The 12,817-nt window shown below is 38.1% G+C and overlaps 1 protein-coding gene across 5 annotated transcripts in view; it reads left to right on the top strand.

The window, feature by feature from the left end:
* PARD3B (par-3 family cell polarity regulator beta) overlaps positions 1 to 12,817 on the top strand; it is a 364,942-nt gene that overhangs the window by 150,397 nt on the left and 201,728 nt on the right. For all 5 annotated transcript variants that reach the window (XR_011740105.1, XR_011740106.1, XR_011740107.1 and 2 more), the window contains exons 6-7: positions 8,417 to 8,503; positions 11,187 to 11,312. Coding sequence is in view for 2 of the 5 variants with exons in the window: in XM_065840472.2 (XP_065696544.1) it covers positions 8,417 to 8,503; positions 11,187 to 11,312 (213 nt within the window). In the remaining 3 variants the exon portion in view is untranslated. The remainder of the gene's footprint in view (positions 1 to 8,416; positions 8,504 to 11,186; positions 11,313 to 12,817) is intronic.

Below are 12,817 nucleotides of genomic sequence, written 5' to 3'. Positions count from 1 at the left end.
CACGTACTACAGCACATATTTGCACATGACAGCCCCACTCTCGTTCACGAATAAGAATGATTTTATTCTGGTGTTTGTAGTATAAGGCTAATGGGAAACGTGCTGCTGTTGTGTACTTGGTGCTTTTGCTTTCTGCTCAGTTCTTCAAGTATTTAATGTCTTAAGATAGAGGATGTTCTTAGGTATTATATGATATCTCAATAAATAACTAATTAGCTGAACCATATAATGCTGAAGTTATCATTTTCATTTAAAACGTCACCTCTGTTTTTGAGTGGTAACGTTAGTACTTCACTACATCCTGTAGTAGATTTTACATCTATGTTTATACACTGAAAATTATAGCCAATATTTCCCCCTGCATTGCCTCACTAGTGTAGTCAAATGGAATGCATCCTTTTCGTCTCTTAGTTTATAACAAACCAGAGACGGACAGTGCTGTTACAACTGAAGGTGCTAGTGGTCACATTGCTAATTTGGAAAACTACTTTTATTTTGGCCAGTCTGAAATTTGAGTGAAACCTGGGTAAATACGTAATCTGCATTGGAAACCAATACAGTAAAATTTGAGAGCTGCATAGCTGAAACAAGAGGAAACTAGGTGTTCTCAAGAGGTTTCATAAAGCTTCAGGGTTTATTGTTCCTGAAATCAGAGGGAAATTTCTAAACGGCTGAAATGAAACAAAAAGAATAATTTTTGCAGGTTACATTTGTTACAGTAAAATGAAGAAGTCAGGCTGCAATATGGTGTCACAAAGTAGGTCAGTCAGATCCTTGGTGGTAATAGAGGGCAAAGGAATTCAGTCCTTGGTCCAGTATGTTGTGGTTGTTGTAGAGCTGTAGCAGTATCACAGCACATTGTATAATGAAATCAAGAAGTCTTATATGGTGGACTTCTGTGTGCCAGCTAAAATGTCAGAAATTCATTTGTTTCCATTTTGACGATAGCAAATAGTAATTTGCTATAATTTTGCAGTTTGTAGTTGTTTGTCAAAACAGTACAAGTAAAAACGATTAAATGAGCAGTATATCATTTCCTTAATCTTGAGCATTGATCCTCACAAACACCTGAGAAAAACCAAGTGTTAATATTCCTTTTTCACCTATGAACTTATATCCCCAAAGCATGTGGGGAAGGGTACAAGAGCAGGGACTAAAACCTCAGTGGTCTTCTGGGCCATGCCAGGATTTTAGCAAAGGTTCTACTTTTAGAGCATCTCAACAATAAGTATTTTCCTTGCAAGAGAGTTAATTTCTTAGTTTTTCTTGTTCTTCGAGGTGAATTATTACACGTCACCAAAGATATGCGCGCATTTGTCTCTTGATCTGCTAATTTGTAATGGGGATTAATCAAGCTTTGTGCATGCTATGCTCATATATATTGTCCTTATGCTTTTACTAGTGTGGTTTAGATATCGAACTCTTCTCAGGAGTCTTCTGAGAGCATATTATTGTTTATAGAGTTAAATACATCATTGCTTTTACATTTGGGATCCTTTAGAAGGTTGTGATTTGCATTTAATCCTCAAAACCTGATTTCAATGACTCTTGGCAATGTTGACAACGAGGAAGCCCTCTGTGATACTTTATACAGATATTCAGTTTTCTGAAGTAGCCGGGTCTTCTCTGGCATGTCGCAAAACAGTCACTAACAAGTCTGGGTTTCTGTACATCTCTTAGGATTTGTGTTGAATTCTGCAAACTGTCTTGATGTATGGAGGAGTAGGGAAGGAAAAGTGATGAAGAATATAGATAGGGGACCACTCAATTGATGCCTGAGCATCGAAGTGTTGAATGTACAGGGTGCAGAGGGAAAACTGATCAGAGTAAGTTATTCCCAAGAACCTTTCTGCATTGGTTGTAGGTTTTTTGGAGATAAAATGAGTTGGGATGTATGCATTTAGAGGAGAAAGCTTGGGATAAAGTTTTGAGATAAGTATGATGATTTTTTTTCCCTCAAAATCATGAATTATATTCAAGTATTTGTAGTATAGTCCAATTTTTTCAAACAGTGAACTTAGGAGGAAATCAGAACACGTTATTTGTAAATCAAAGTTGGTAAATCTGTGAAATTCACTGGAATTTTAGAAGTCAAAGAATTTAAATTTTAAGGTAATTTTGGGTATTTTATGGCTTTTTCCTTAAAAGTGAAGAGGGTTTTTTTTTTTAAACTATTGTTAACAACAGTGTTTTTTCACTAGACGCAATAGGTTTATGATGGAAAATGGGTCACTAGCAACCTCATCTATCTGTCTATCTGTCTATCTATCTATCTATCTAATCTACCTACCTGCCTATCTTATTCTGGTATCTTAACTTGATCAGATGTAAGTAAAGAAGGTTTTATTAATAAAGTAGTAATTAATAGTAAAACTGTTTTTTTCTCCACAAAACTAGCATCCTAATATCTAATTTGATGCCTTTTACACTGTTCTTTCCGAAAGGAAGTATTGTTTGTGATTTGGGTAGATCTTTTTCTTCGTATATTTAGATAATCTAGGGCCATAAAGGACCCACCAAATCATGAAACCTTAAGCTTTCGTTTAAATAAGCTGTGTTGAGTAAACCACTATTGTCCCTGATGCTTTCATTAGAAAATATTCCTTAGAATATGGTTAGAAAACAGTCGGAGCACCAACCTATTTGAGGTCAGTGTCCCCTCACTAACTGCAGCCAATAATGGGTGTTTCAGAGGGAAGCAGAATAAAAGGATACCAGGATGAATATGTTATGATTGTGAAGCCCAGTGAGTTCAAGTTAAAGGCTTCAGGCTTGGTCGATATTGCTCACTCAATAGGAACACTGTTCCATGTGAAGAAAACCAGTTAGATGATTTAAGCAGGCAAAATTAGTCACACGTTGGGTAAATGAAATGAGTGGCAGTGTTGGAGGGCTTTTAGCTCCTCTGTTCAGAAGCTAATGGAAAGGCAGGGTTTTTGCCAGGATTTCTTAATGCGTTTCACTGAAAAAGTACTGGTAAACTTTTCGGACCTGTATCTCTCAGGAAAATTTGAATTTGACCTTTTGAGAGCTGAACTTTGCTAGAAGAGAGACTTGAAACATTGGGTCCTTAGCACGTTCTCTAATGGAATAAGTACAGGACTAATGGCAGTCCTTTTGTAACTTCTGAAGGTGGATTTTTTAAAAAATTTATTTTGTATTTCTATTAAAAATGATGTTCAGAATAAAGGAAGCCAAGCTAATGCCATCATTGTATAAAATTCCGTATTTCTTCTTTCTTCCCTTCGTGTTCTGCACTAGGACTGAACGATTTTTAAACTAACAGCAGAAGTCATGGAGAAATTTGTCACAACCTTTAACATGGGATCCCTTAGTACACCGTACATAGTTTGAAAACCTTGCTTTTCTTTCCTTAGTAAAAATGATTGTGTTAAGGAACAGTAAACATGAATCTGCTTGGATGCTGAGCTTAATAACAGTGGATTAGTTAGAACTCAAAGGGTAATTTTTGCATAGATAATTCATTAGGTGTTTTATGTTCTGTTTTGCGGTCTTCCCACTTCTTTCTAGCAGAGGTCAGGGTCAGTTCCCTGCTTTAAACACTGTAGATACATATTTAAAGCATAACTGCAGTTTTTTTTCTTCTTCTTAGTATTTTATATTTTTTTTTAAATCTTCTGTGTCTTTCATTAGTCTAACAACACAGAAGTGGAACAACTCCATTTAAAGGAGAAAGACACAAAAACCTGGTGCCTGCAGGCTGTCTGGTTTCTCTCTAAACCTTTAGACAGTTAATCTCGTGAGAACTAACTGATTTTAGCGGGGGAAAAATGTCTCTATTATAGTAGCATCTTTACTAGATCAATGCATTTTAGTTAGGAGAGGGTGATTGATTACCTCTTCAAACCTAACACTGGAAGATTCTGGCATTATCTCATAGTAAATATTTAAACTTTGTGGATAGTTTTAGCTCTGTGTAGAGTGGAGCAGCTGAAATGGGGATTTGAACGATGGATTCAAAGGCTGTTGCTTGGTGACCTTGTGCCTGGGTTGAAGACTTACATGCAAGTGTTGAATAAGACTAAAGTGGCAAAAGAATATGCCGTTGGAATGATAAATACTTGATCTGTGTTTATTCAGGCAGTAGATTCTTGTGACAAGTACTGAATGACAAGTTTTGCCCGGTAACCCATGCAGAAAGCAGCTTTTTTCACGGTGCTGTCTTCAATATGTTGGAAAATAATTAATCCACTGTAGGCTGCTTCTACTGCATTATCCTACCATGATTCTCCTAGCACTTGTGATTTGAGAAGGTCAAAGCATCTCAGCAAAACCGGCTCTGCTACCAAACTCCATTTTATTTCTGGAGAGAGGTCCCTTTGAAGCACCTCTGTGCTCAATAGCTTAGGTTGGTTCTTCTGCATTATGGGATAGTTTGCAGGGAAGTTCTCAGCCAACGTATCTTTTCCTATTGCATAACTAACAAACTGCTAATTCTTGATATGGTTTTTGGGAGAAGGAGTTATAGCATTTGACAGCAATGGCACTGCCAGTCTGAAGATCAGACCGATTCACCACTGAATACGTCTGACTGTGCAGCACTCCGTGGAAATTTTGTTTTCATGTTAGAAATGGAATACTATGCATACTCACTACACACTTGTGTGCGTCTTTTCTGTCTCTCTCTTTGCTAAACTGTACTCATCAACATTTTTAATAATATGTATGGCAAACCTTCCCAACAAAAGTGATAGACTGTAAAGAATCTGGCAGAAATCAAGAAACATCAAGCAGTGAAGAATTTAAATAGTAAATGATGACAACTTCTTCAGGTTCAAAATCAACAGCACAATGCTGAATGTGACCTGGGGTGCCCCAGGCGGGTGTTCTCTGTGCATCGAGGGGACGGGAGATGCCAGCACACACTGGAAACACCGGAGCACAATGTGGCGAGCCCTGCCCTGCGGGAAAATTCCACTGACATAAATGCTTTTGAAGAGTTGGCTCATTTTGATTGCTGTGAGAATATATCTGTGCGTATTCCACAGAAACCGGGTGAACGCACTGAGCAAGGAGAGTGTTTTCTGAGGTCGGAGCTCTGCCTGCTCCTTGGAGAACACCCGGGGGACACTGGCCAGGTAGCGCCCTGAGGCGCTCGCTGCATTGCTCACCAGTATTCCCAGCCCTACCTGGCAATTGGATTCCTCGTCTTTTATGCTTACTTGATAGGCCAGACTTGTTTTTTATTTTACTGTAAATTGCATTGTAGATTTATAGCTACTTTGAGGACTTTTTAATATGTTGAATATTGCCAAAACTCCATAAATTAGCCTCTCTTTTAATATCACAGCTGTCAAACAGCAGTTGAAAGCTATTCTGCATATCCCTCTCTTTCAGTTTTTTAACTGGACCATCAAACTGAAGAGTCCCAATAATGAATATTTTAAAAAGTCATCCTTTTGAGGATCTCATTCATTCTTCCCCTATTCTTGAGCACTCTGTCCAGGTTACACCTGCTGGGAGATGGACAGCATGAGTGAATGCGTTTCTCTAATTTTTCAGGTGCCTAAACCAAAAAAAAAGCAGAATCCCAGGTATCCTGCTTTTTAGTTTTTTAACTGTCGGGCTTTCATAGGTATAATGTAAATATATGTCCTCAAAGATCTGTGGAAGTTGTTGTGAAGAGCAGTTGTCTTCTCAGGTGTAACTAAGAGTCACATTTTAAATGAAAAGTCTATTTTGATTCATTTCTGATTAAAATTATGGTTCTAAAGTACGTGTTATATACGTATGTAGAGCGTGCTCTTATTCTGGATATTTAGTACATACATAACTTTTAGGATGTTCCACACTTTTAAAAAGTAACACACAATTTACACACGGGCTGTTTGTTTTCACAAACCTATTTTTCTTGGTGTGTGGATTTCATGTTAGATTTAAAAATAACCTTGTATGTTTTATTTGGCTTTGAGCCTACTTAGAGCTGTACGTGCCTTGATGTAATCTGACAGCCAACCTGTCTGTCCTGATAGCCCTCAAGACAGTTCCTGCTCTCTTCTCCAGTTGCTCTTCCCCGGGGTGTTTGAGCAGCGTGGGGTTATCTGGGGACAACTCCAACATATTTCAGTTTTCCCTGTACAAATGAAAGCCCGTTCACTGCTTTTGATTATTTACTGGATTTCTAGGATTTGGCTGCTTAATTTTCTTGTATGTTTTGAATCTGTAGAAGTTTGAAAGACAATGAAAGTAGCCCTTCAATTGATTTGGTTTTTTCTCTGTTAAGAGAATTGAAAGAAGTAGAAAATGGAACTGAGAGAAAAGTTGATTTCTTATGCATTCATTTTTAAGGTTTTAGTAACCACCCTGACCATTTTCACTAGAAAGAAAATGTTTTCTAAAAAAATTTACAGGAAGATTTTGTCAGGGTTTCCCTGTTTGATTTATGAAGAGAGAGGAATACAGGAAACAAGATATCAGCAAATAGAAATGCTTGTTGATCAGGCCTGTCTTACAAATATAGTAACATGGAAATCTTATGTTGGGATCAGTAGTGATTTGTTACTCAGGGTCTATCCATTACATTTTTATGGAATATAATTTAATTCAAGTGTCAGCTTCTTTGGAAGAATAATTAACAAATAAAACCCTCCATAAAAGTCCCGAGTAACCAACCCCACTTACCCCATCAAACTCCAAAACCGAAAGAAAATGGTGTAAACTTATTTTCTAGTCTTATTCCAGAACGTGTATTGAGCGTGTTAGCGCGCTCTAATGAAAATGGAAATACCCAGTAGGCGTCCACAGGGCACCAATCCTCAAATCAGTGTGATTTGAGAGGAGGGGTGTTACAGGAGATGTAGACTAGTGTAGAAAAAGGGAACACAGACTGTGCATTTCTCTGTCTTTTTAACCTTCTCGCCAATTCACGTACCTTCCTTTTCACATTATGGTCACCCACGATAGAGTTCAGGTCACTGTAAGGCTGACAGTGTAAAATACTCAATAGGAAATGAAACAGCACTTAGCTATGAAACAGCAAAAATCTGTCTGAGATAAGAGAGGTTTTTGATAAGGGTGTTTGAGGAAGGAAACTGAGTTGCGCTTTTGATTACAATGGGGTTTGTCCTTTGTTTGTCAGTGAGCTTGTATGCAACTGAGGACAGAAAGCAAGATAGTTAAATATTACTTGACTAATTTACTTATCGACTTTGATGTCATTAATGCATAATCTTCATTTTTTATAATGTGTCCATGTGAGGAAATTTACTGAAGAAGCTCATGTGGAGCTTAAATTAAGAACACATAGAATACCCGTCACGGAGGCACCCCAAGGTTAGTTTAAGGGACAACAGGGTCCAAAACAAGTTCTATTAAACCGGTGAGAAACAGGGTTTTAGCACTCCAAAAGTGACTTGAATACAGGTTCGGATATCAGTTGAGGAAATTCTTAAGGGGCAGCAACGAATACAACAGGGTTTCCACGCAGTGCATGCATGTGGCTTCACCAAAACAATGCCCGGAGCCATTCCTGAGTCCGGGAGGAGCACACACTTGCCTGAACATGGTGTGGGGTTATTGTAAAGGGATACACGTACTTGTATTGGGTACGGAAAGTGTACACTCGCAATCTTGTGAGGGTAGATTTATAATACACTCGCAATCCTGTGAGGAGAAATACACGTGCAAATATGCACGGAATATTACACGTGCTTGTGTGGAAGCACAGGAGGAAAATACACTCGCGATTGTGTGAGGAAATAATCTATACACGTGCTCGTATTGGGGCGGGAGGAAGTGGCTCTTGGCGGCAGCAGCTCAGCTCGTGCTCCCAGAGACTCGCGACAAGGGACGGAGTCTCGATGAGAGTCCCGTTTTTATTGGCTGATCAGGCCTGACTGTGGGCATTCCAGAAGCTTCTCTGCACCCCCACCCTGGCTATGAGGTGTCCCTGAAGCCTCCAAACATCCCCACACTGGCCCGGGCGCCCAGCGGCTCTTTGGTGCCTTTGCTCTCCCCTCTCCTCCCTCTTAACGACCCTGGCCAGGGGCTCTGGGGTCAAACAAAAGAAGCTGTTAGCCTCAAACAGCAAAGAGGTAGGTGTGTCTGTGCCTTCCCTATGGAAGAAAGAGAGGGGGAGGTTTGCATTCTGCCACAATACCTTTTTTTTTTTTTTCTTTTTCTTTTTTCTTTTTTTTTTTGAATGATGAGGTCTCTCCTGACTTAAAAGCTTATTCTTTAGTATTCTGGTTAATTTACTTAAGGGTTGATTTAGCAAAATGTCTACTACTTGGTGTCTTTCCCTTTCGAAGTACACAAATGCTCTTTTACATATTAGTGATCTCTCACTTGAATATTTTTCCTATGATTTCAGCTGTTTGATCAGTCAGGAGTTTGTTTTTAACATAGAATGGTATGAAGCAGTGTGTGAGATGTGTTTCCCTGTGCTCTTTTGTAGTGAAATGACAAAAATGGTGGAGATTTCTGGGGAAGGTGGACCCTTGGGAATCCATGTAGTGCCCTTTTTTTCATCTTTGAGTGGAAGGTAAGAGATTTTCTGTATTGCCCAGGAAGTTTAGTAATGAAACTTAGTTGTGGTTCTCTGAAAACACCTATTACTTAACCATACAGAAAAGGAAAGCTCAAAAGAAAATCTGTCTGTGACGCTTTTCTTCCATTACCAAAATATAATATTTACTAGTCTAAGGTATGTATGAGACAATACCACCTGCTTTGGTCATATATGTTGTTTTAATTGCTTCTGTTTTACTCTCTTTTTCTGGTGTTGGTTTGGCTTTGTGTGTGTGTGTGGTAGTTTGAGTTTGTTGGGGTGTTTTCTGGTTTGTGGTTTGGTTTGTGTTTGGTTGGGGGGGTATGTGGTGTGTTCTGATTGGTTTTCTTTTGTTTTTCCCCAGTTGGTTTCGTCGGCATCGACCTTTCCTTAGTGACACACCAGACAAGAACAGTAACAAAAACTTGGTCATGCCTCTTAATTTTCAAGCCACCTTTCAAATTTGGTTGTATAGCGTTTAGAAAATGTGCACTATACCATGAACTTTTCTTTGTCACAATACAATTACTTTAATTATAAATGATTTAACATAGTCTCTTGAGATCACGAAAGCCTGTTACAGCGGCATGCTCATATTGATGTACCGTAGTTAAGACTGCATCAGCGTTTTCATAATAGCTGTTTTCCAAGCTATGGAACTCAGATGTAAAAATAATAATAATAATAATTAAAAAAAAAAATTCTAGGCTGAAATTTGACATACAGAGGCCTAGCCAGAGAGTTAATATGACATTGGCAGCCCTGAATAAGAGATGGGAAATTGCCGGTGCCATAAATGATGCTACTTCATAGAAATATGACTTCCTGTAACACAAAGACAATTATTGCAAAAGTAAAAATTGCCTATTCTTAAATGTTTCTTGTCAGTTTTCCTGTAGAACAGAGAATGTGAAGGATTAAATGGCCTTGTGAAGGCCTGTGTGCATAAATGTTTTCTCAGCAAGATCTGAGTTAGCAGGTGGGCCCAAATTCGTGCAGAATGTTTTATTTGCCAAAAGGGCAAATAGATGTGCACCGGCTGCTGGGAAAAATGTCATGAGGGGCTCACGTGTCGGTGGCTTTGCAGGCTGGAGAAAGGCTCTTGTGTTTATTACCCCATTGTGAGATGCAGATAAGGGTTGTAGCATGTACGCTGTGTTTCAAGACTGTTAGGTAAAAAAATGTGCTGAAACTGCAAGTTAATAAAATCAGGACTCATTGTGACTCTGATCCAGTTCTGTACTGAAGTATCACTGTGGTGGGTGCACCTTTGAAAGACCCTCACGAAGAAAAAGTCTGGTGCCTTGGTCTACACTGCATGCGTGTTCATATGTCCTTATTTACAAGTGATTTTGGGGATCCCTCAGGGTAAAAGGGGTTCTGACAGATGGCTTACTTGTTTAGACACTTGTCTTGAAATTTTAATGACCCTTGGCAGAACCACACCGACATCTTTGTAAAACCACCAGAGTGACTTACGTCGCTTGTCCCTATCATTTAATCAAGCTTGAGACTAGCATATAAATTTTAACTCATTATAACATGAGAAAGCACAGAAGAGCATCTTGCATTTCTGTTAATGACAAGATACGATTTATGAGGGCACGCTGGCCATGACTACCTTGGTCTGATATTTCAGTTGTGAAGTTATCTTTTCATAAGGTAGTGCTTGCTTTAGCCTAGTGCTGCTGCACAGCAACATTTTTCTAGACATGGTTCAAACATTGTATTCATTCACAAAATCTTAATTTATACAGGGACTACAAAACTAATGGGAATAACTTTCCCCTTTATTTTGCACTTACAATTAAAAAAAAAAAGGAATTAAGATTTAATAATGCATTAAAATAATGCTAAAATTGAGGCTGTGGAAAAAAGTAATGGAGCAATGACTTTAAGCTGCCACAGCATATGCAGCTCAAGCCACTCATTCAGGTTCTACAGCACACAAGTTTCAGACAAATGGGAAATCCCACTGCATTAGATGAATTAGTGAGCAACCTTCTTAATTCTTTTATTCCTCTACATTTATCGATTTGCATCTGAATGTAATTATGTTTGGTTAGTTCTTAGTTATCATTATTATTTTGTTAGTGTTTAGTTATTTGATAGCTTCTGGTTGGATGTTTGCCCCTTCAAATCCTTTAGTGAAGGGTAATGCAGGTTGCAAGATAATCTTTATACAGTAGATGTTACGTATTTTGGAGGATGCTCAGTGGGAACCAAGTTTTAACTTGGAAGTACATTGATTTAGCATAAAAATATGTTTAAATTTTATTATACAATAAATCTAAAATCAGATGCATGGTGAATATAGTGTTATTTGACATAGCTAATAGCATTCTTTGGAGCAAGGTAATCATAGTGGCAGACAAATATTGGGTAAGCTAGATTCAGATTTTCAAGTGGATGGGGAGATCTAAGTGTTTTCCTCTGTTTCTCCAAGTATGACTTACAGGACTTAATATTCATTTCCAGCAGTTTTTCTTGGTGTTTCTCATGATCCCCTTCTCTTTAGTCAGAGGGAGCTGGAAATCGTTCCCTAGGTTAATCGCTTCATAATGGCCCACTCTGTCTCATCTCATATGTAGAAGGGATTAATATCTATTTTTGGTTGCTGTAGATCCATATGAGCAGAGTAAGTATAGTTTTCACTTATTTTCTTTTTCCCTTTTAGGATGCTGGGACTCTTCATCCGCGGTATTGAAGAAAACAGCAGATCCAGGCGTGATGGGCTTTTCCATGAAAATGAATGCATTGTGAAAATTAACCACGTGGACCTTACAGATAAAACCTTTGCACAGTAAGTGCTGCTTTCCTGATGCTTTTAACTAGCCAGGATTTTATACAGTACTGTGTTTATTAACTGATTCATGCAAAGGGATTCACATTTATGTCTGTAAAATTGAGACCTGGCAGAAACTTTTTTATTTTCTTTGTTTTCTTAATAATTCTTCTGTTGTTTTTTTTCTGTATTCTTGTAATTTGTTCCTCATAAGACCTTCAGAATGCCTTAACATCACAGCATGTTTTTTAATGTTCTTTTGCAAATGAAAGAATATTCTTTCATTTTGGTGCTGCAGCTTTTTGAGCATTTAATTTTTAAAAGATACTGTCAAACCATGATTAGTTGAGCTAAATGGTAAGTCTCACCTCTTATGACTTCTGTTAAAAATCTGTTGACATTTATTATCTATCTCAAATTACTTTAAGTAACAGGTTGCTTTGATCGGCTGCGAATTAATGTGACATTGTTGTGCAAAAGAATAGCCTCTCAAATTTTGCAGATATTTGCTGTAGTAATTAAATAGTAGTTTGTTTTTACTTTTAATCCATATGTTTAGACAGCTGAGTGATAGTTTATAATATAACAAAAACCTATTGAGATCTCAAGGGATTTGAGGCTTAACATTCTAAACAGGAAGCCAAATGTTCAAGGTTTCTAGACTAAAATCAAATAAGTAATTTAACTCTTAGGGATAAATATTTGCAAAGTAGGTTTTCATAAAACCACCGTAGTTCTGTATTGTAGGTATTACCTTCTTTCCGAGGCTGTGCTTCCTAATAGCTTTCCAGTTTACTGCTTTCTGCATATTTGGTGGTACATGTATCTGCTGTGATACAGTAGATTCCTTTCTCTTCCTACTTAAAATATCAACTCTGTCAGAAGTGTTGGTATCATATTAAAATATTAATTGCCTCACCTATGCAGCTATGTAATGAAGACGTATCCTTGAATGATATTTTGCCTGAATCAAAACCTCTCTTTTCAAAATTGTATGTGATGTTTTTCTTTACAAATTTATTCTCTCCTTTTTCTTCTCTTCAGAATGTAACTAGATCTCCAGGGGCTTTAAGATCGTGAGATGTATGTGGAGTGGAGGACTCCATATATTCTTCTCTGAGGTCACTACGTTTTAGGACAGTTAGAAATACTGCAGTTAACTTTGCGGTTCTCCATCAGGCTTCCCTTCAAATGAGAAGCACGCTACACTTCACATTCTCCACGTTTGTATAAAGTTTTGGGAGCTGAAAGGGATATTTACAAAGACAGTTGTTAGTTTAGAGAGGCCAGTTTTGTTAGACAATCTCTGTCATTAGGTGAGTTAGAGAAGTGACTAAAAGGTGACGCAGAACCGTATTTGGTTTGTCTGAGTCACCTTATGTTACAGCAACAGGCAGTGTGGTTGCAGTGGCATTGGATCAGAAGAGAAAAACTGGGGACAAAAAAGGGCTTGACACCCGTTTGAGAACTGGGGGAGTCTTTTGGACAAGCTCCAGCCTGGCCCCATGTCCTGTTACGTTGTT

This window comes from Patagioenas fasciata, chromosome 7 (genome assembly GCF_037038585.1).
Source record: "Patagioenas fasciata isolate bPatFas1 chromosome 7, bPatFas1.hap1, whole genome shotgun sequence".
Lineage (NCBI taxonomy): Eukaryota > Metazoa > Chordata > Aves > Columbiformes > Columbidae > Patagioenas > Patagioenas fasciata.
Note: the sequence above shows the minus strand (reverse complement) of the source record. Positions and strands in the feature narration are given on the sequence as shown.